Here is a 19,829-nt window from a genome sequence, read left to right on the forward strand (position 1 = left end):
GCTCCTCTCCGGGGCGGGGGGCGTGGCCGGGCCGGAGAGCGCGGGGTGGGGGCTGGGGGAACCAAGGCGGCCGGACAGCAAGGCCTCCGCCCCGAGGAGCCTCCACCCCCTTTGCGCAGGAGGCTGCGAGGACTGCGGGGGGCTGCCTTCCTGCGGTGCCCGCCCCCCGCCCGTGACTGAGAGGGGGCGGGCGAGGGCGCTGCCTCCTCCCCCCTCCTCTTCTCCCCTCCGCCGCCGCTCCGGAAGTCTCGCCCGCCGCTCCCTCCTTCTCCCTCCGCCTCTCCTCCAACATGGCCGCGAAGTCGGACGGAGGCGCGGCGGCCGCCTCCCCGCCGCCGGCTCTGCGCCGCGAGGGCTCCTCGGAGGGCGGCGGCGGCGGGAGCTGCGCGGGCAGCCTGGCGCGGGGGGCGCGGCGCGGGCCGGCGGGCGCGGGCGCGGGGAGCCCCTCGCTGCAGCTGCAGCTGCTGCCCGGGCGCGAGTACAGCCTGCTGGACGGCTGCTGGGTGCTGGGCGCGCTGCTGGTCTTCTTCTCGGACGGCGCCAGCGACCTGTGGCTGGCCGCGGACTACTACCTGCGCCGCCAGTACTGGTGGTTCGGCCTCACGCTGCTCTTCGTGCTGCTGCCCTCGCTGGTCGTGCAGCTGCTCAGCTTCAGGTGGTTCGTCTACGACTTCGCCGCCGCGCCCGCCCGCCCCGCCGCCGCCTTCAGCACCAAGGACAGCGCCGGCACCAAGGACAGCGCCCCGCGCCCCGCGCCCGCCCAGGCCCCGCGCCCGCCCCGCTGCTGCCGCCTCTGCGTCTGGCTGCTCCAGTCCCTCATCCACCTCCTGCAGCTCGGGCAGGTCTGGAGGTAGGGCGGCACGAAGGGGGTCCCTCCGAGGCCTCCGGTGGGGAGGCGGTGGGGAGGCTCTGCCTCACCTCCCACAGCAGGGGTGCTTTTCAGAGGGCTCCACCTGCCTCACCTCACACAGTGGGTGGCGTTTCGAAGGACTCCAGTGGGGAGGCTCTGCCTCACCTGCCTCACTTCACGTAGCAGTGGTGTTTTGCAAAGGACTCCAGTGGGAAGGCTCTGCTGTGAGATATTGGGCCACTGTGAGATACAGGAAGCTGGACTAGATGGGCCTACGGTCTGATCCAGTGGGGCTGTTTTTTACGCACCTGCCTCACCTCACACAGTGGCAGTGCTTTTGAAAGGACTCCATGGGGAGGCTCTGCCTCACCTGCCTCCCCACCCACCACATTTCCCTGCCATGTGCAGGCCCAAGAAGAAGGCCAGGTTGGTTGGGTGTGGAGGCAGGCAGGCAGGCAAACTCTCATGTCCCTCCATCCACAGCGCGCACCACCAGGCAGATGCATTGCTATAATGGGAGTGGGAGGGGCTGCTTGGCAAGTGAACCTGCTTCTGACTGAACAAGTTGTGGGGTGGCAGATGGGCTGGCAGCCCCTCTGAGACACAGTGCAAAGTCTACCCGTGCTTCCCTCTTCTTAAGCAGAGGAGCACACAGTGCCTCACCCACAGGCAGGTTCAAAGGCCACCTCCCTGCCTCTCCTGCCTGAGTTCACTTTGCCCCCAAACAAAGGGATTGTCTCAGACCCAGGAGCATCTGTTTCAGGCCTCCATCCTCTAAGAGGGGAAGCATAACGCTGGGAATGGAGAGGAGGGACACAGGAGCACATGGACACTCTCTGCCTTGTAGCCTTACAAGGCAACCTGAGTTCACCACCATCGAGACCACAGTGTTGTGGCAGGAGTGCCACCAGGGAGCTCAGGAATGCTGAACTGACCCTCCTTCATTGTCTGTGGGACAAGTCCCATTCCTAGCTCAGCTCTAGCAATTCTTTCTTATGAGTCACCAGTAGCTTTCTCTTGAGGGGTGAGTGGTGGATCCAGATAGGAAAATATCATTTTTTTAAATTAATTGTCACTAGTAAACACCAGGGGCCATCCTGATTTGGTGTGTGGATGTTTTAAGTACTGTACTAAATATGATTTATCTAAGATACTGCAATGGGGTGGGGGAGGGAAGGGATGTGCTAATATGATTGGATCTCTCTTAAGCTGAATGGGAGCAAGTTATAGACTAGAAGAGTTATGAAATGAAGAGTCAGAGGGCAAGAAAACAGTGAACTCCTTATTACCCACAGTAATAAAGAAACTGACTTAGATCCCTTCACCAACATGCACACCACACACATGGACTAAGAAAATGTGATGATGCCTTCTCATCGTGTTAATGCATGCTAATTCAGCATTACAAGTCCTGTTAGGTGTGCACGCTCTCTCTCTCTCTCATGCGTGCACACACACAGAGAGTGCAATTACCCCATGATCATACAGCAAACTTAATGACTGAGCAGGGGATCTGAACCTGGTTTCCCAGAAAACAAATGTGGTATCCCCTGCACCGCACCACTTCCCTTGCAAATCTGAGGCACTATCCCTATTCCTCTACTCTGTGCTCCTGACTTTCTAGGAAACCAGAGTGCTGAGCTAGTCTTCTGCATTCCCCAGCCATAGCAAAGTACCTCTTTAGTTCAGAGAAGGGGAATCTGCTTGGCCTTACAGCAACAGAGACCGGGGATGTGTTGCTTCATGCGGCTGTGTGTGTGCAGCATGGCTGTTAGATAATCTCAATCTTAAATTAACAGTGTCTGTGATTTCATGGAGGTTAAAGTTTTGAGGTTGCCTCGGTAGAGAAAGATGGAGTCCAGATTGTGTTGTAAATGAATGGACTCTGACTGGGGGGGGGGGGCACAGTCTCTTTGTTTTTTCCAGCCAAAGCCTTCCTTTTCATCCCTTGCTTTCCACACCCTTCCCTCCCTTGCATTTTATCCAATTCCCCAGCCAGCCCAAAGGAGTTGAGACATGAGAAGGAGCAGAGCAGGCCCAGGGGAGCCCACTTAAGAGACAGCACAGATGGAAAAGGCACACTGAACTCCACCCCAGAGCTCTTTTGATGATCATTTCCTGGCAGGTCTATTTCCTCAGGCCAGACTATTGAGCTGCCCTTTTGCTTTCTCCACCCCAGACAGCTCTCCCTTTCCCGAGTCTCAGAGTTCCCTCCCCTCCATGCGGCGCAACTGGTCTGTAATGGATCTCCCTGCTAGAGAAGTTGGAACTGGCCAGGAGACAAAGGCAAATTCCTGAAAGGTATTCATCAATCGATGGGTGCAAATTGGAGCAGAAGGAAGAAGGCCTTCTGCAAAATGAGGCCTTTCCTGCTTACAGGGGTTTCAACTGGCTGTGCTCCTCTCCTCTCCTGTCACAGCCCTGCTCAGACGGGCCACACTCCTTGGCCACATGAAGCACATTTGAGTGCAGTGCTTGTTGCTTTGGCCATTTCCCATTCAAAACTAGGTAGGCCACATCCTCTCCCCATTCATGATTCTCCTCCATTCTTATCCCAGCAGCTGACAGGGGGAATTGACAAGTGAAAGCAGTGCAGTTCGCTCTTCATAGAGAAATGCCGCCTCAGTGAATTTCACCCGTTTGTGATCACACACATCTGAATTTTCCTTGCATTTGGGAATGCCACATGCAAGGCTTGCAAAAAGAGCTGACAGATTTCCTTTTGTGTGCTTCATCATCGAGGACTTTGTGGTTTTGTTCTTTGCTGTTTGGACATTTGAAGAGCCCCTGGTTACTTAGATACTGCTCAACAGTTGCAGATTCATGGAGTACAGCTTGCCAGTTGTGAATGGAGGGAAATTGCTAATTGCCAGTTTAAGGGAACTATTTGAAATACAAGTTGGAGATTGCTGAAGTTCTGAAAGCATGCTGATGCAGGCTGGCACATGAATGACTATTGAGGGCTTGTTTTGAGCAATGGCTCAGAAGATGTCACAAAGGCTACAGAATCCAAGAAATGAGAAGACTCAGAGGTACCAGACTCCTCCGCAGAATCACTGTGGCTGGAAATATTACTGCGCAATCCTATCTTGCACCATTAGCACCAATGCAGCCATGCTGATGGAGTGCAACTGCACCCAGGGGTGTGTCTAAGGTGTGGTGTGACAGGGCATTTGCCCTAAGTGCCACATACGGGGGTGCTGGGTACAGAGTTACCAAGTGGCAAGTGGTGGCAGCCGCGAGCACCCCCGTCCACAGCGCTCTGGGTGGGGATGTGCTTGGCTCCAAAATGGAGCCATTCCAAGAGAGGAGTGTAGCACGCAGGTGTGGGGCAATGTGATGATGCAGGGGGTATGCTGCTCATCATTGTGTTCTCCCCGCCGCCCAGGCCCAGGACCCGGTTGTTCCTGCCCAACTGTGGCAAACCTCCAAGCACAGGGCTGTGCTTGGAGGTCTGTCATAGCTTGACAGAAGGAACAGGGGGGCAGCAGGCCCCTCCGAACCTGTATGCTCATAAGATGGGAGACCCCAAATGGTTCTTCAGTCCTGGAAAAGAAGCACATCGGGGGGGGGGGGAGGTAGTTATGTGTAACACAAGGTGCAATCTTAACCAACTTTTCAGCACTGACCTAACCACAATGCAGCCCCAAGGTAAGGTAACAAATATGTCCTTACCTTGAGGAGGCCCCCTTGACTGCATCCCCACTGCAGAATGCAGTGCGTGCCACATTGGCACAGCTGGGAAGTTGGTTAGGATTGCGCCCACAGATGAATACATTTCCCTGTGGTTGAAAGTGTGATGATTCGGGGGAGGTCCTTGCAGCAGTGCCTCCCTCCATCTCGAAGATCGGCCTCTGTCCTGGGGCCAAATTCAGTAATTTCTGCTGCCCCCATGAAGACAAAGCCAGAAGAGTGACTGTCTTCAAAAGCCTCTGTTCCAGCTGCATGGAAAAACCCCCAAATCTACATCTATATCTAACCACTGCTTCAGGAAGACAAGGGCTAAGTCTGACAGAACAGGAAGGTGGAGCTTTAAAACATAAAGGAAGGGAGGAAAGTCTTGCAAAGATGTCAGAAAAAAATAACAAGCCTGCTGACAAAGGCTAGGTTCCTTTCCACACTTATCTGGGAGCAAGCCCCACTGACTATAATGGAACTTACTTCTCATGCACAGGATTTTGGCTCAAAATGACTTGGCATTGGAAGTGCCAAGGTGCAAAAGAACACCAGGCAAATTTTAAAGCACAATCATTCCTTGTGTCTGTCTCACTGACCCCTAACTGTACTTACTCTGGGGATCAGCTGTTGAACTCCATAACATCTTTCCAAAACTCTTGGATGCAGGAAAATTGAACTACAAGCAGATACTTTGAGGGAGTCTGAGCAGAACACATGTGAGCATCCTTGGGCCTTGGGTGGAAATGTAGTGCTTTCCACCCCCTCTAGCTATGCCACTGACAGTGATAGCTGGTGCGGAACTGAGGAGACCAATAGGAGAGCAGAAGCTCTCCCCAAGGTAAGGGAAGGAAAGATCCTTTACCTTGAGGAGGGCTCTGAATCTGCCCCCCCCCCACCATAGGATGCAGTGTGTATCTCCTTGGTGTGCATGCCTTCGTGGGGACTAGAGTTAGTATTAGGACCCTAGAAAGAGATTTTTATACTACAATATTTCCAAGATATTTATAAAAGAAAATATCTAATGTAATTAAATACTGCAAAAAGAACTAGCAAATAAAACCACTTTTAGAGGCTTGGGAAAACAATCGGCTCTGTACCTGACAGCCAGGAGACAGGGGAGTGAGACCAACAGGAGAATGTTCCATAGGCGTGTATGAAGGAATCCTCTTCTTCTGATCACCTCCCACCTATCTTCGGAGGACCTCAGAGCAGGAGCAGGTGGGCATGGATTGCCTGGGTGCAGAATGGTTCGGAATTTATGTTCAGTACAAAGTACAAATCATCTTGAAAGCAATTAGCCAGCCATGCACCCAAAGGCCGCTTGCAATAGTCTGAAGCTGCCTGGGGAATCAAGCCAGGAGCCTGTTGAAGTCCAGCGGCCTGGCTGTTGACAGGAGAGCTCCATTTCTCTTCTCTGGATTGTCTTCTCTTCTTCCTCACTGAACGGCTCCACAAAGCAGGGCTTTAAGCCCATTAAAGCTGTCCCTCTCAGAAACGGCCTCCTGGTCAGTCTCATCTTAATCTTGGGATTTGTGGCACTTGTTCTACTGACCACTTAAATGCAGTTTACTAAACCTATTAGTGAAGCTGGATTCAGTGCAGGCAGTTATTTCTTTGACGCAATGAATTATTGCTGGGTGAACTGGACCCAGGAGGAAAGCTGGTTCCCCCCCATAACCTGCTTTGTAGCACAGTCTTGGAGGCAATACCTGTTGAACACAGTAGACTCTGACTTCAATTCTGTAGTTCCAGAGAAAGAGAGAGAGAAAGCGAGAGAGAGAGAGCGCTTGTGCAGGGCCTGATGATTACTGCTTTGTAAGGATGGTGAAATGTTGTCTAGTGATGAAGAAGGGGCAGAACTGCTCAACTCCTACTAAGCCTTGTTGAGGGGGGCTCTAAACAACATCCAGCTTAAGAGGCCCCCACTCATAATGTTACCAAAATAAGTTCATAATTCTAACAGAAAGGATAAAGAAAATAAATCTATTATAGCTCTATATTTGCATATATTCAAATAGGCAAAAGTGCAATGAAAAATGCATTAAACATACAAGTCGGGCATGAAGCCTGTTTGCATTTTGAAGTACTGTATTTCCAAGTTAAAATACTTTATTGTTTTTATGAGTTCTTAATTAGCATATCAAAAAACACTTAATCTGTGGCAGAAGCCCCGTAAGTCCCCCTGAGCCGTAGCTTGCTTAAGCTTGTGCATAAATCTGGCCCCCTGTGTGTGTGCGTCACATGTGCACTGACTACAATTGCTGGCACCTTATTGCATCATCGATTGTCAGAGTGGGAAGGGGCCTTAGAGTCCCTGGGAGGTCATATAGCTTAACCCCCTGCTTCGCCCAGGCAACTGCTATAGCACCCTTGTCAGGCTAGCATCCAGACTCCACTTGAAAGCCTCCATAGAGGGGTAGGGAGAGACAACTGCTGCCCAAGACAAACAGTCCCAGTGCCTCACAACACTTACAGTTAGGAAATTCTTCCTTGGGACTAGGTGAAATCCTTGTAGTTTCAGCCCACTGCTTCTGGTGTAACTTGCTGCTGCTGCAGGGAACCATTCCTTCCCTCCCCTCCTGCCCTCCCACTCCCCTCCGATAACACGCTCCCAGTGCCAGACAGCAGGTTCATCTTGCTGATGGATTGTAAGACTCATACATAAGACGCTTATGGCCCAATCCTATCAGGGCCTATCAGGGCAATCCGTCAGGGCAAGTCCAGGCCCACCATTGCACAAGTTGCTCTGATAAGTGGGCAGCTCATTAGCAACAGCAGTGCTAGAGCAGGTGGGTCAATGGTGAGGGCAATTCAGGAAAGGATTCTGGGTAGCTCAGGGCAGGGAGCAGGAGAGGCTGGGGGTGGGAGGGGGAAGAACTTTGCAGCAATGGCATATGCCAAGGTCCTATTTCCACTTCCCAGCCCAGACCTGCCACCAGGAGCAAAATAGCTGGCATAGGTCCGAGGAGACCCCCTGGCAGCCAAGCAAACTATAGGGAGGTAAGTAAAAATGATTTTAACCAGTGATGTTACTAGGATTCGCGTCACCAGGTGCGGGAGGCCTGCACGTCACCCCATACAGTGGGCGGGGCAACGCCCCAGGTCATGGGCGTGATGATGTGTCATTGCCCCGCCCCCACCAGTTTTTTGGCTGTACCTTTTGATAGAACACAGATATTTCAATGTGGTTTGTTTCATTGCATTCTGCATGAAATTACGCATTGATTGATATATAACATGATGGTCTTATTCCTCCAAATTCCAATTTTAGTGATTTTGAAAACTTGTAGAGTCTCACACACACCCACGTCAACTTACTAACACCTTATTGCAGCAGTTCTGAAACTTTTAGGACTGGGACCCACTTTTTTGAATGACAATCTGTCCAGGACCCATTGGAAGTGATGTCATGGCCAGAAGTGACATCATCAAGCAAATTAAAATAAATAATTATAAATAATTAAATTAAAATAAAAGAAATAATTAAATAAGGGGGAGCCAGTCCTGTTCCACCAAGTGAATCTACTCTGAAGTAAGTCCCATAATGCTCAATGGGGCTTACTCTCGGGAAAGTGTGGGTAGGATTGCAGCCTGTGAGCCCAATCCTATGCATGTCTACTCTGAAGTAAGTCCCATAGTGGTCCATGGGGCTTACTCTCAGGAATGTGTGGGTAGAATTGCAGCCTGTGAACTCAAGCCTACGCATGCCTACTCAGAAGTAAGTCCCATAGGGGTCAATGGAGCTTATTCTGTAGTCTGCCTGCAATAACACCCCCCAAAAAGAATCAGTGAGATTTCCAGTCCTCCCCAGTGTCCAGTTTAAAGTTCTGTTTCAAGATAAAGACCCACTTGGCTTTGCAAGTGCAAAATAGAAAACATTTCCCTTAGCAGTTCAAACCTCTTTTTTGCCCTTCTTAATGGGGGAGGGGGGGCTGCCTTCTGGAGCATTTGTCCAGCTCCATTGGATCTGGACCCTTCTGGTGGCTTCACATTCCCCTTTGGCTGGCCTGACCAAAACGCAAGGCACGTCTGCCTACTCGTGAGTAAACGCGACCATGTGGCTGAGTTTGCTTTCCATAGAGCTCAACAGACTGCAGGAGGGAGGGAGGGACTTCCTTCTCAAGTGTTTTGGGGGCTGCATTCATTGGATCAGGACCATTCTGATGTCCTTGGAGTCCTCTCAGCCTGCCCTTTCCAACTGACTATGGCAAGTACACCTACTCGCAAGAAAACGCATGATACAGCTCACTTTCACTTTCCATAGGGCTCCATGCATTTTTTCTTTCCGGTTTTTTGGCCATAACTTTTGAAGGAAAGGAGCTATTTCAATTCTGTTTTTTCATTGCACTCCGCTGGGAATTCCGCATCCAACGGTCTATGGCATGATGGGGTAGCCCTAAAGCCACGAAGTTAGCATGTCCTCCCCCCAGGGTGCGTCACCCCCCCAGGGTGTCACCCGGTGCAGCCCGCACCCTCCGGACACCCCTAGCGACGCCAGTGTTTTAACGTACCTCTCCTGGGCTGTCTTGTGCGCCCCTCCCCCAATAGCATGCAGGCCATGCCCCCTCAGTGGCACTGCATGGTCTGGGCTGGCTGGGGAAAGGGTGGACCATTGGGTCTCGCTCACACATGCTGCTGCCAAACCAGGGCTCCCCAGCCTGTACTAGTTCGTCTGATTTTTTGTACCTCTGTGCAGCATTTTGCATTGGTCTTCATCTTGTTGGTCTGGGCCCAATGACCATGTTGAATGCAGAGTTCATCTCCCAGGGTGTCAACTATCACCCCCACTCCAGCTTCTCTGGGAGCATCAGTGTGCAGAGCATTCTATTCTCCGAACCTCAAAATGAATCTCTGTGCAAGCCAGAAAAGAATGCCTGTTGCTGGGGGGGTGAGGGGTGGGTTGATCGGTAAGAAGCTGTTGGTTGTGGTTGCAGGCGGTGGCACATCCACGGGAGCAGCAGCACAGAAAGTACTGCAGGCGCTGCCATGTGCTATGTAAGCAGCCCCTCTCATTCACCATCAGAACCATTCTGGGTAGTGATAGCAGAGCGCGTTGCTATCACTGCCCAGAACGGCTCCGACAGTCAGTCAGAGGAGCTGCTTTCAGGGCATGTTGTGGCGCTTGCAGTGCTTACCAGGCCACCCCCCTGTAGCTACGCCACTGGTTGCAGGCGCAGGTACAAACACATTTGGTGGGCCAAAACCCAAAGCTCTTGTGCTTCTTATGAAATTGATCCCTTCCCTGGATCCTGAAAAGAGTTCCCCTGGACGTTGTTTAGGCCAGGCAGGAAGTTCCAACATGGGCACAGCAGTGCGTGCCGTGAGAAGGGCAAAGCAGCCCTTCCATAAATAAAGCAGCCACAAAGAAGAGGAGCCTCCAGACATGCTTCGCCTGATTGCCACCATGGAATATTCCTTGTGGTTGAAAACGCCGTTGAAGGAGACCATTTGCCAAAATGGGCTCGTCACAAATTGTTGTTGTTTTCTGTGTTGTTGTTTTGGAGATCCTTCCTCTTTTTGGCTGCTGCCGTGTTTTTGCTGCCTTCTGAAGTTAAGCTGTGATGTTGGCTGCAACTCTCCCCCCACCCCCCACCATCTGCTTAGAGTGGGGAGGCCGCATGCATAATTTCACCACCAATTGTGCCATCAGCAGTGCCACTTTCCCTGACTCAGAAATATGAGTCTTGACCAGGTCAAAATCCTCACCTCAAACACAAAGTTCAAGCATGATGGCCCGAAACATCATCTGGCTTCAACTCCAATTAAGAGGAATTTCAGTAGCTGTCCCTCCCCTCTCCCACACAGCCACCTTCTTGCTTCCAGCCCCATCTCTTTCACTCACAGGTTCCTCACTGGTGTGGTGATGGAGGTGGCAGCAGTGAAGTGAAGTAGGGGAGGGAGTGTTCCCCCTCCCCCCATTTCTGGTGCTTGGCACAAAGGTATAGAGGCTGGCCAGTTCCCAGGACTACTGACATTCTTCAGTAGTGCAGGGGAAAATAAATTTCTTAGCACTCCTGGTGCCAAACTGGAGAAATGGGAGAAAGACCTCCCTCTCTTCATCCATTCACCCACCACTATTTGAGTAACAGCCTGAGTGAACAGGTGGGTGGGTTTTAGAGCCTTACTGGGGAGGGGAGCACTGGGATCAGAATTGAGCTACATTCTGAGTTGGGGGGATTTGTACTGTGTCCAAACTGGTCCAGACCAGACTGCCACCAATATGTGGCCAGCAAGCTGCATGCTAATTCCTACACAGAGGTGCTTTTTGTGTAGGACAGTTGTTGGCAACCTTCAGTCTTGAAAGACTCTGGTATCGCGCTCTGAATGGTGGTTCTGGCACAGCGTCTAGTGTGGCTGAAAAGACCGATTCGGGAGTGACAATCCCTTCCACATTGGGAGCAAGTGCAGTCTGTCCCTGGTCTGTCTCCCTGGCTATGGGCCTTCCTTCTTTGCCTCTGCCTCAGACTGTTGGCAAAGTGTCTCTTCAAACTGGGAAAGGCCATGCTGCACAGCCTGCCTCCAAGTAGGCTGCTCAGAGGCCAGGGTTTCCCACCTGTTGAGGTCCACTCCTAAGGCAGATGTCCTTGTATCGCAGCTGTGGTCTACCTGTAGGGTGCTTTCCTTGCACGAGTTCTCCATAGAGGAGATCCTTTGGGATCCGGCCATCATCCATTCTCACAACATGACCGAGCTAATGCAGGCGTCTCTGTTTCAGCAGTGCATACATGCTAGGGATTCCAGCACATTCCAGGACTGTGTTGTTTGGAACTTTGTCCTGCCAGGTGATGCCGAGGATGCGTCAGAGGCAGCGCATGTGGAAAGCGTTCAGTTTCCTCTCCTGTTGTGAGCGGAGAGTGCATGACTCGCTGCAGTACAGAAGTGTACTCAGGACGCAAGCTCTGTAGACCTGGATCTTGGTATGTTCCGTCAGCTTCTTGTTGGACCAGACTCTCTTTGTGAGTCTGGAAAACGTGGTAGCTGCTTTACCGATGCGTTTGTTTAGCTCGGTATCGAGAGAAAGAGTGTCGGAGAGAATATAACATATGAAAGAGACCCTAAACAGCCAGGCTGAAAAGAGGGGTTTTCTCTTCTCTCCCATGCAGTGGTTGCAAACCCAGCTTTTTTTCCTGGGTCACAGCAACGTGATGCTCAGCTTGCGAGGACATCACCAACCACCTTAACATGATGTGCCCTTGGGCATCACACCTGGGCTGTCAAATGGGCACCCTCTCCTGTGCCTTGTGTCAGAAGGGCAAAGCCTTATTCTCGTCTTGTTGACCTGGACCAGATCCTTGTTGATCTAGAGCAGGGGTGTTGATCTAGAGCAGGGGTGTCCAAGTTTTTGGCAGGAGGGCCACATCAGCTCTCTGACACTGTGTTGGGAGCCGGGGGGGGGGGAAGAATTAATTTACATTTAAAATTTGAATAAATTTACATACGTTTACATAAATGAATATATTAAAGATGAACCTATATGAATGAATGAAGGTCTTGCAATAGCTCAATGTCTATAAAAGGCCTTGTACAAAGCAAGGCTGGCCTTTCCTTTGCTGCTGCTGCTGAGTCACATATGTGAAAGAGCAAGCAGTGGAGGGAGCTCTCATCCTACAGCTCACACAGGAGGTCAAACAGTCGCCCTCACGCTGAGAGAAGTTGCGTTGGGCCAGTGCAGGCTTCAACAAATCTTCGGAGGGCCAGAGACTCATTGGAGACTGGGGGCTCCCTGAGGGCCGCATTGAGAGGCCTCAAGGGCCGCAAGTGGCCCCTGGGCCGGGGTTTGGGCACCTCTGATCTAGAGGGAAGAGGTCTTCCAGGTCTGTTGTCAGACTTCAGTCAGGAAGAGGGGCATTTTGTGCATGTATCTCTCTTCTTGCGCATATTCTGCCTGCTCTTCCACCCCAAATGTTTGCCTTCTGTGCATTTGTGGCAGTGAAGACTGACTCTCAGTGGTTGAGCTGTGGTGGTGGCACAGAAAGTTCAGTTGCTCAGGGAGCCAAACAGTTTTCAGTCCAGCTTTTGTGAGAGAAGCAAAAATTGTCAGTTTGGCTAAGTTTCAACCAACGCTGAGTCACCCGTTTTCTAATGAGGACTTTCAGCCCAAAATTTGGAGGGGTGTGGAGGGGTGGGGGTGGGTCAAACCGAAAGCAGCCCTCCCAGCGTTCTTCTTTCCGCTGCCACCATCTGTTTCCCAGCAGCAGCGCCCATCTTGATGTCTGGCAACCATCATTTTTCCCCAGAGGCCCCGGTGAGAATGATTCAGTGGCGTAGCTAGAGGGGGTGCAAACCACTAAGTTTTGCAGGCACCTGAAAGCACCATGCAAGCAGCCCCTCCCCTTCGGAGCCATTCTGGGCAGTGGGAGCAAAACCCAGAATGGCTCTGAAGAGGAGGGGGAGGGGCTGCTTGCATGGCGCTTTCAGGTGCCTGCAAAACTTAGTGCTTTGCACCCCCTTTAGCTACACCACCAGAATGATGCCCCATCATCCCATATTGTTGTCCTGCAGGGCTTCTGGGAGAGGGCATGATGGCAGCTGTTTATCAGTAGCCATCCAGAGGAGCAGTGTCAGTTTTGCTCAAATCTCACATTTAACTAAGAGTCCAGTCCCATCCTTTCTCCTGCCAGAGCATGCAGCCACACCAAAATGGGCTATGCTGTATGCAAGCCTGGGGGGGGGGGGGGAGATCTGGAGGCTTGGGAAGGGAAAGGGAAAATATTTTTCCTTATCACTCTGTAAGCCTCCCCATCACCAATGGGTCCCCTTGAACCTGCCCTAGCTCTTTAGTTTTTTCCTCTTTCTGAGGAAACAAAGGGGGAATGTCAGCTGTTCCTGAAGGGAATAGCAGCCTGCGCAAGTCACTCATGGTAAAGCCCAACACCTCTTTGTAGGACTGTTAATGGCTGCTTTGCAGGGCATTTATTACTGTGTATTACAGACAGCATGGCTTGTATTACAATGACCTGGCTGGATGGTCACACAGCCCAGAATTAGTTTGTGGAATTTGTTGCCACAAGATGTGATGGTGGCCACTAGCGTGCATGTCTTTTACAGGGGATCCGACAAATTCATGGAGGTCAGTTCTATTAATGGCTACTAGTCAAGACGGTTATATGCTATCTCCAGATCCAGTAGCAGCCTGCCTCTGAATACCAATTGCAAGAAGCAATGGTGGGAGAGAAGTCTGCCTAAATTTTACTTCCAGGACTGGCTAACTATATTTCCCAGCACCACTGGTGCTGACATGTGCCACAGCTGCTGCCTCTTCCCCAGCATGGTCTACCAGCTATTCAGATGACCTGTGATGCACTTAACCTTCCCACCAGGCAGGGAAGTCACTGGGCAGTTGACGCTCTCATCACAAAGCCGTATCTCTGTGTTCCAAATGATCAGGACACCCACTGTTAGGATTCCCCCCACCCTTGGAGGACAGGAGAGTTTCATTTACAGGAAAGGAATGTGACTTGGTTTCTGGGCTGCACCAGGCTACACTGAGTGCTAATTTAGTGGAGACAGGGGAGTGCCAGATGCTGGCAAATGTGACTTGTCTCCAAAGGGTGGACAATCTCAAGCTCTCAAGGAGTTGCACTGATCACAGACTCATTTCTGGACATTAACCCCTCTATCCCTTTCCTCCATACTTTCTCTCCTACTCCATTCCCACATTTTATACGGCCCTCAGGTTTCAGCTGCTGAGTAGTGCTGAGGTGTTACTGCTGAAAGGGCCTCACATGAAAATTGGGCTCTCCCATATTTTGAAATATGATCAGATTTGTAAATTTTCTCTTTTGTTATTTGCAGCTAATGAGTTCCTAAGTGAGAAAAAGTGTTTATTTTTGGTTATGACCTGTTTAATGACATCATTTCTTTCCTAATGACATCACTTCCGGCCCTCAGTGGGCATCATGAATGCTATGTGGCCCTCTGTATGAAATGAGTTTGACACCCCTGGTGTAGAGGCTGATGGGGGGGGGAGGTGTCTGGGGAGTGGATGCCCTAGTGGACATTAGGTGGAGTTTCAAGTTGCCACTTTTTTCTGGCAGGTCTCTTGTGCAGTGGCAACTCTGGGTGACGTCATGCCCAGGGCCAGGACTGCAGAGTGTGTCCCCTAGGCTGGCACCCTCCCTCACTTACCTGGGTGCTCTGGAGCCTCTCATGGCATCCCAGAAACCCGGAAGTACTGTTTAAAGGGCCCTCTGGGGGATCAGAAGGCTTTTCGAGTGCTCCGGGACACTGCACAATGTCTCTCCACCCTGTACCACGTTGCCCCCTGGCTCTAACTCCAGGGACCCACTGCTTTTGTATCCCTATTGTCATTTCACAATTAGAGCATTATCAGAAGAGCACTGCTGGGACAGACCAATGTGGTCCTGTGTTGTTCAGCCACATGCTTCCAGCAGTGGCCAACCAGATGTCCTGCTACCACCACACCAACAGAGAGCCAGTGCACCAACACCCATATCCTAAGCCCATCCAGGCAAAGCATCTGGGTGCAGCCCTTCCCAGCAATGCCCCTAGTTGGTGTCCAAGGAAATCTGACACAGCCCTTCATCCACAGAGTAGTGGCCTCCAAATTATGCTGTTGAGTAGTTGAGTAGGGCCCAAATTATGCTGGTGTGTCATTTTTCTGATGTTTTTCTGATGTTTACAACAGCTCCATGTGGAGGCCTCCATAGAGTGCTAGACTAACACAGACAGAAAGACCACCTTTGCAGTCTTCGGCAGGCAGGAGGAGCAAATGCATCACTGAGCTGCCAGTCACTGTGGACAGCACCAAACTAGGTGGAGTGGTGGCTTCAATTGGTACAAAGTGTCTCCTTAAATTAAAGAACGCCCGGGGAACAACAGGAAGGGACAGGGCTTGCTTCAGCTGGAAACAGGAAAGAGTTCAGATCCTGGATAGGAGAGTGCTGGTCAGCCACCTCTCCTGAGCTCCTCGGAGGAAGAACTGGGTTTAAATAGAACCAATCATTAAAAAATAATAATCCAACTACAGGTGCCACCTTGTGACTTATTCTGATTTATAGATCAGACTAATCCCTTGGCTCAGAGTAGGTGGCAGTTAAAGTGGCTTTTGAAGACCACTTCCTATGAATGGAGCTTTTGCCCCTTTCAGGTGCTGCAGGAGAGGCAGGGAGAAGATGCTGTCATCCAGGGGCAGAGCACTGTGTGTCAGAGGCAGATCCAGTGGGACTGTTCTTATGTTCTTAAGGTCTTAGATGCAGCCTGGTGTTTAGTTCCAGTGACAGGATAGTGGCAGGGCTGAGAAAGACCTTCTGGCTAGTGTCGTTGCCAGCAATGGCTGGCTGAGCTCACAGGCCTCCCCATATTGCACCTGGGGAAGGTGTGACATGTGTCTTTGAACATGTGTTTCACAGTAGGCTGTTAGGCAGCAGACAACAATGTTGAAAACACAGAAGGAGAAATTCGGGGGGGGGAATTATGGGCAAAACTTCAGCAGCATCCCCCACATCACACACCATATGCCATGCTTTCTAAAGCCTTCTTACTAACCAGAAGTGATGGCGCTGTCCAAACCCCAGAGTGAGGGCCTTCCAGAGTCTGGGGCAGCTATTGCACAGGCAGTAGCATAGCTGGGGAGGGGGCAGTGCAGTAAATGCAGCATATGCCACAACTCCGAACGCCTGTGCATTGCTGTTGTAGTCCAAAATGGCTCCAATGGCTCCAATGGAAGGAGCCACTTACATAGGGAGGTACAGCACCTGCTGCACTTACTGCGCCCCCCTCTGGCTGCGCTACTGCGCACAGGCTTTGTTAGCTGCAGCTAAGGGTGGCACACAGAGCAGAGTCCCTCCTCAAGAACTAGCAGTGCATGTCTACTCAGAAGTAATTGCATTCAGGTAAGTGTACATAGAATTGCAGCCTTAGCTGCAGATCCTGTGGGATTGGGCAGTCCTTCCGGTACCCAGGGCCCTGAAACAGGTACATGACTGAACACTGACAATCAGCACAGCAACAGATGGGAAACCCAAGTCAGTCCCACAGGATCGGAGTTCTGTATCCTGACTGAGTGGTCCTCATCAGCAATCTGGCTGCGGCCTTCTGGACCTCTGGCAGTGTCTGAAGGCTTTTCAAGGACATTTTTGCGCCTTGTGCTTTGTCATGCAGTCTGCTGGTTTCCCTCCCTAGACCAGCAGTAATTTTGGGTCTTGTCCCTCTGCCAGGGTACAACCATTAACGAGCCAGGCAGTGGGACTTCCAAGAATGACTTGGAGGTTATAGTGGACATCAAGCTGAACCGGAGTCAACAGTCTGGCTTCAAAAAGTGATCAGACATAATTCCCAGAACCCCCAATAAAGTCTAAGACAGGAATTGCTTAACGTTCTAGAATGGGGCGAAGGGCAAGGCTGTGGTTCCAGGCTGGCTGGCACCCTGAGCAGAAGCACTCTTCTTAGGGCCTGAGGGTACACTGCACCATTTTCGTGCAAGTGTTCTTCTGATACTATCTGATAGGAAAGACTAGATGCAAACCAATGGGTGTGAGGATAAGACTGACTGCAGCATACTACAGAACCTGGGTGCAGCCAGGGGTGTAGCTAGAGGGGGTGCAAAGCACTAAGTATTATAGGGCGCCTCATTGTGGCATGCAAGTGGCCCTTCCCCCCTCCCTTTGGAGCCAGACGTATGCCTCTGTTTTACTCCCACTGCCTGAAATGGCTCTAAAGGGAAGGGTCCGCTTACATGCCATGGTGAGGCTTTGCACCCCCGCAGCTACACCACTGGGTGCAGCCCTTCGACACACCCTCCCATCGTACACCAGGGACAATTTGTCATACACCAGAGCGAAGGGGCAATTGCTTAAGCCAGCAGTTCTCAAATGGTGTGCCGCAAGAGATCTTCGTCTCTGTGCTGTGAGACGTAAATTATTTCAGTGATTCCAGGCCGCTGGGATCCCACCCAAAAGGAGGCTGCCTGTCACATCTCTCTGTGACTCCCTGCTCTTGCCTTGCTCCTTCCAACAGATCTCTGCAGGGGAGGGGAGAATAATTGTGCCACAACTCAACATCAGGTAGAAGTGGATCAATCAATCACTCCCAATGCAGTAACACAGTGGAATTATCTGCCCTCACAAGCCTTACTGCACATTGAGTGTCTGCAGAGCCTGACCTTCTTCCAATCAGGAAGCACATGCAGAACAGTGAACTCATGCAGAGACACCACAGTGGGGCGCCACTGCAGGCATGTGGTTTATTTTATTTATCTCCCCCTGAAGGGCATCTAAGGCAACTCACCCTTACCCATTCGATGGTTTTCAACCCGCATGCCATGGCACATTGGCGTGGTGCAAATGGTCTGCAGGTGTGCTGCGGGAGTTTGGGGGAAGGACATTTATTAGTAGGGCCTTTGGGGAATGTGAGCCTCCCACCAGCAACATGGTGTGCCTTGTCAATTGTCAAAAAACTGACGATGTGCCTTGACAGTTTTAGCACCCTGTCTGTGTGCTCTGAACTGAAAAGAGTTGAAAATTGCTGCAATAGAAGTAAAGGGGGGGAGACAACAGGAGCCTCTGGTTTTCATCGAGCAATAGAGGTGCTTTACAATCAGATTTCAGCAGCCTGAGCTCCCTTTCTTTCTCCTCTTGTTGCTTGCAGACCTGCCTTGTGCATCTCTTCACTTGGTAAAAGTGTTGTTTAGAGCAGGGGTGCCCAAGCCCCAGCCCTGGGGCCACTTGTGGCCCTCGAGGACTCCCAATGCGGCCCTCAGGGAGCCCCCAGTCTCCAATGAGCCTCTGGCCCTCCGAAGATTTGTTGGAGCCCTCGAGGACTCCCAATGCGGCCCTCAGGCAGCCCCCAGTCTCCAATGAGCCTCTGGCCCTCCGAAGATTTGTTGGAGCCCGATGCAACTGTTCTCAGTGTGAGGGCAACTGTTTGACCTCTCACAGTTCTCGCATGAGCTATGGGATGAGAGCTCCCTCCTCTGCTTGCTGTTTCACGTCTGTGATGCAGTAGTGGCAGCAAAGGAAAGGCCAGTCTTGCTTTGTGCAAGGCCTTTTATAGACATTGAGCTATTGCAAGGCCTTCATTCATTCATATAAGTTCATCTTTATTATATACATTTATGTAAACATATGTAAATTTATTCAAATTTTCAATGTAAATTCATTCTTTTTTTCCCCCGGCCCCCGAACACAGTGTCAGAAAGATGATGTGGCCCTCCTGCCAAAAACTTTGGACACCCCTTGTTTAGAGAGATGGGGAGGGGGCCCAGAGATAGAAACTTTGCTTAAAAAGAAAAAGGACTAGGTGCAAATGTTTTAAAGCAGTGGTTCCCAAACTCTGTGTTAGAACCCACTGGTGGGTTGCAACCTGATTTTTTCTGGGTGATGGAAAGATCAGATAACTAATTGCCTCAAGCCCTGAAACGGTTCAAAAATCAGATAGTTGCTAATTACCCTGCAGAGCTCAGCTCCTACAGTTTGCAAGATAGCTGCTAACTGCCCTGCAAGGAGCTGAGCTCCTGCAGTTTACAAGCATGCGTAAATATATGGAGAAAAATGTTTGAGTGTCTTTTTCTGGTTATTGCTATTTATAAATCAATAAGTAAAACATTATTTCTAGATCTCATTTTTAAAAAAATCTAGTAAACCTAGGTGGGTCCCAATAGTGTCATTTTAAAAAGTGGCTCCTGGTGTGAAAAAGTTTGGGAACCACTGTTTTCAAATATATAGAAATTACATCACCTGCTAAACCAGATTCGCTTACCGGTAGTTCCTGAGTGGGGCATTGCTAATGTAGTGCATTGCTGGCCACAGGATGTGGTGGTGATAACAACTAAGCTAAGATGCCTTTAAAGAGGATGGAAACCAGGTCCATCAAGAAGAACACAAGAAAAACCCAACTAGATCAGGCTGAAAGCCCATCTAGTTCAGCCTCCTGCATCTCACAGTGGCCCACCAGATGCCTCAGGGAGCACACAAGACAACAGGAGACCTGATCCTGGTGCTCTCCCTTGCATCAATGCCGCTGCAACTAAGCATGCTGGCTATATGGGGCATGTAAGCACCAGGGTCGTCTCGGGGCTGGCTCATCTCTGTGGCTTTTCTCCCACATGCAGGGCTGGCTTTAAGGCAATTGGACTAATTTTTCCAGTTTCCAGTTTCAGTTATACATGGATGCCACGGATACTGGGGGACCCACTTCAAACATGCTGGGGGGGGGGGGAAGCCCACAGTAAATTTGCTGTGTTTGTAGGGCTCCAGGCAGTCTCTTTGGCTTCTTCCAGTCTCTTCCAGGTCGTGCAGAAGCCCTTTTCTCTGCCCAGGTTCACCCCAGAATGCCTCTGTGT

General features: G+C 51.0%; 1 protein-coding gene across 1 annotated transcript in view; it reads left to right on the plus strand.

Moving 5' to 3' along the window:
• The first annotated feature begins 290 nt into the window (after positions 1–290).
• XKR7 (XK related 7) overlaps positions 291–19,829 on the plus strand; it is a 43,691-nt gene continuing 24,152 nt past the window's right edge. The window contains exon 1 of the mRNA XM_066624743.1: positions 291–850. Within this exon, the coding sequence (XP_066480840.1) occupies positions 291–850 (560 nt within the window). The remainder of the gene's footprint in view (positions 851–19,829) is intronic.

The sequence above is a fragment of the Tiliqua scincoides genome, chromosome 4 (assembly GCF_035046505.1).
Source record: "Tiliqua scincoides isolate rTilSci1 chromosome 4, rTilSci1.hap2, whole genome shotgun sequence".
In the NCBI taxonomy this organism is placed as follows: domain Eukaryota; kingdom Metazoa; phylum Chordata; class Lepidosauria; order Squamata; family Scincidae; genus Tiliqua; species Tiliqua scincoides.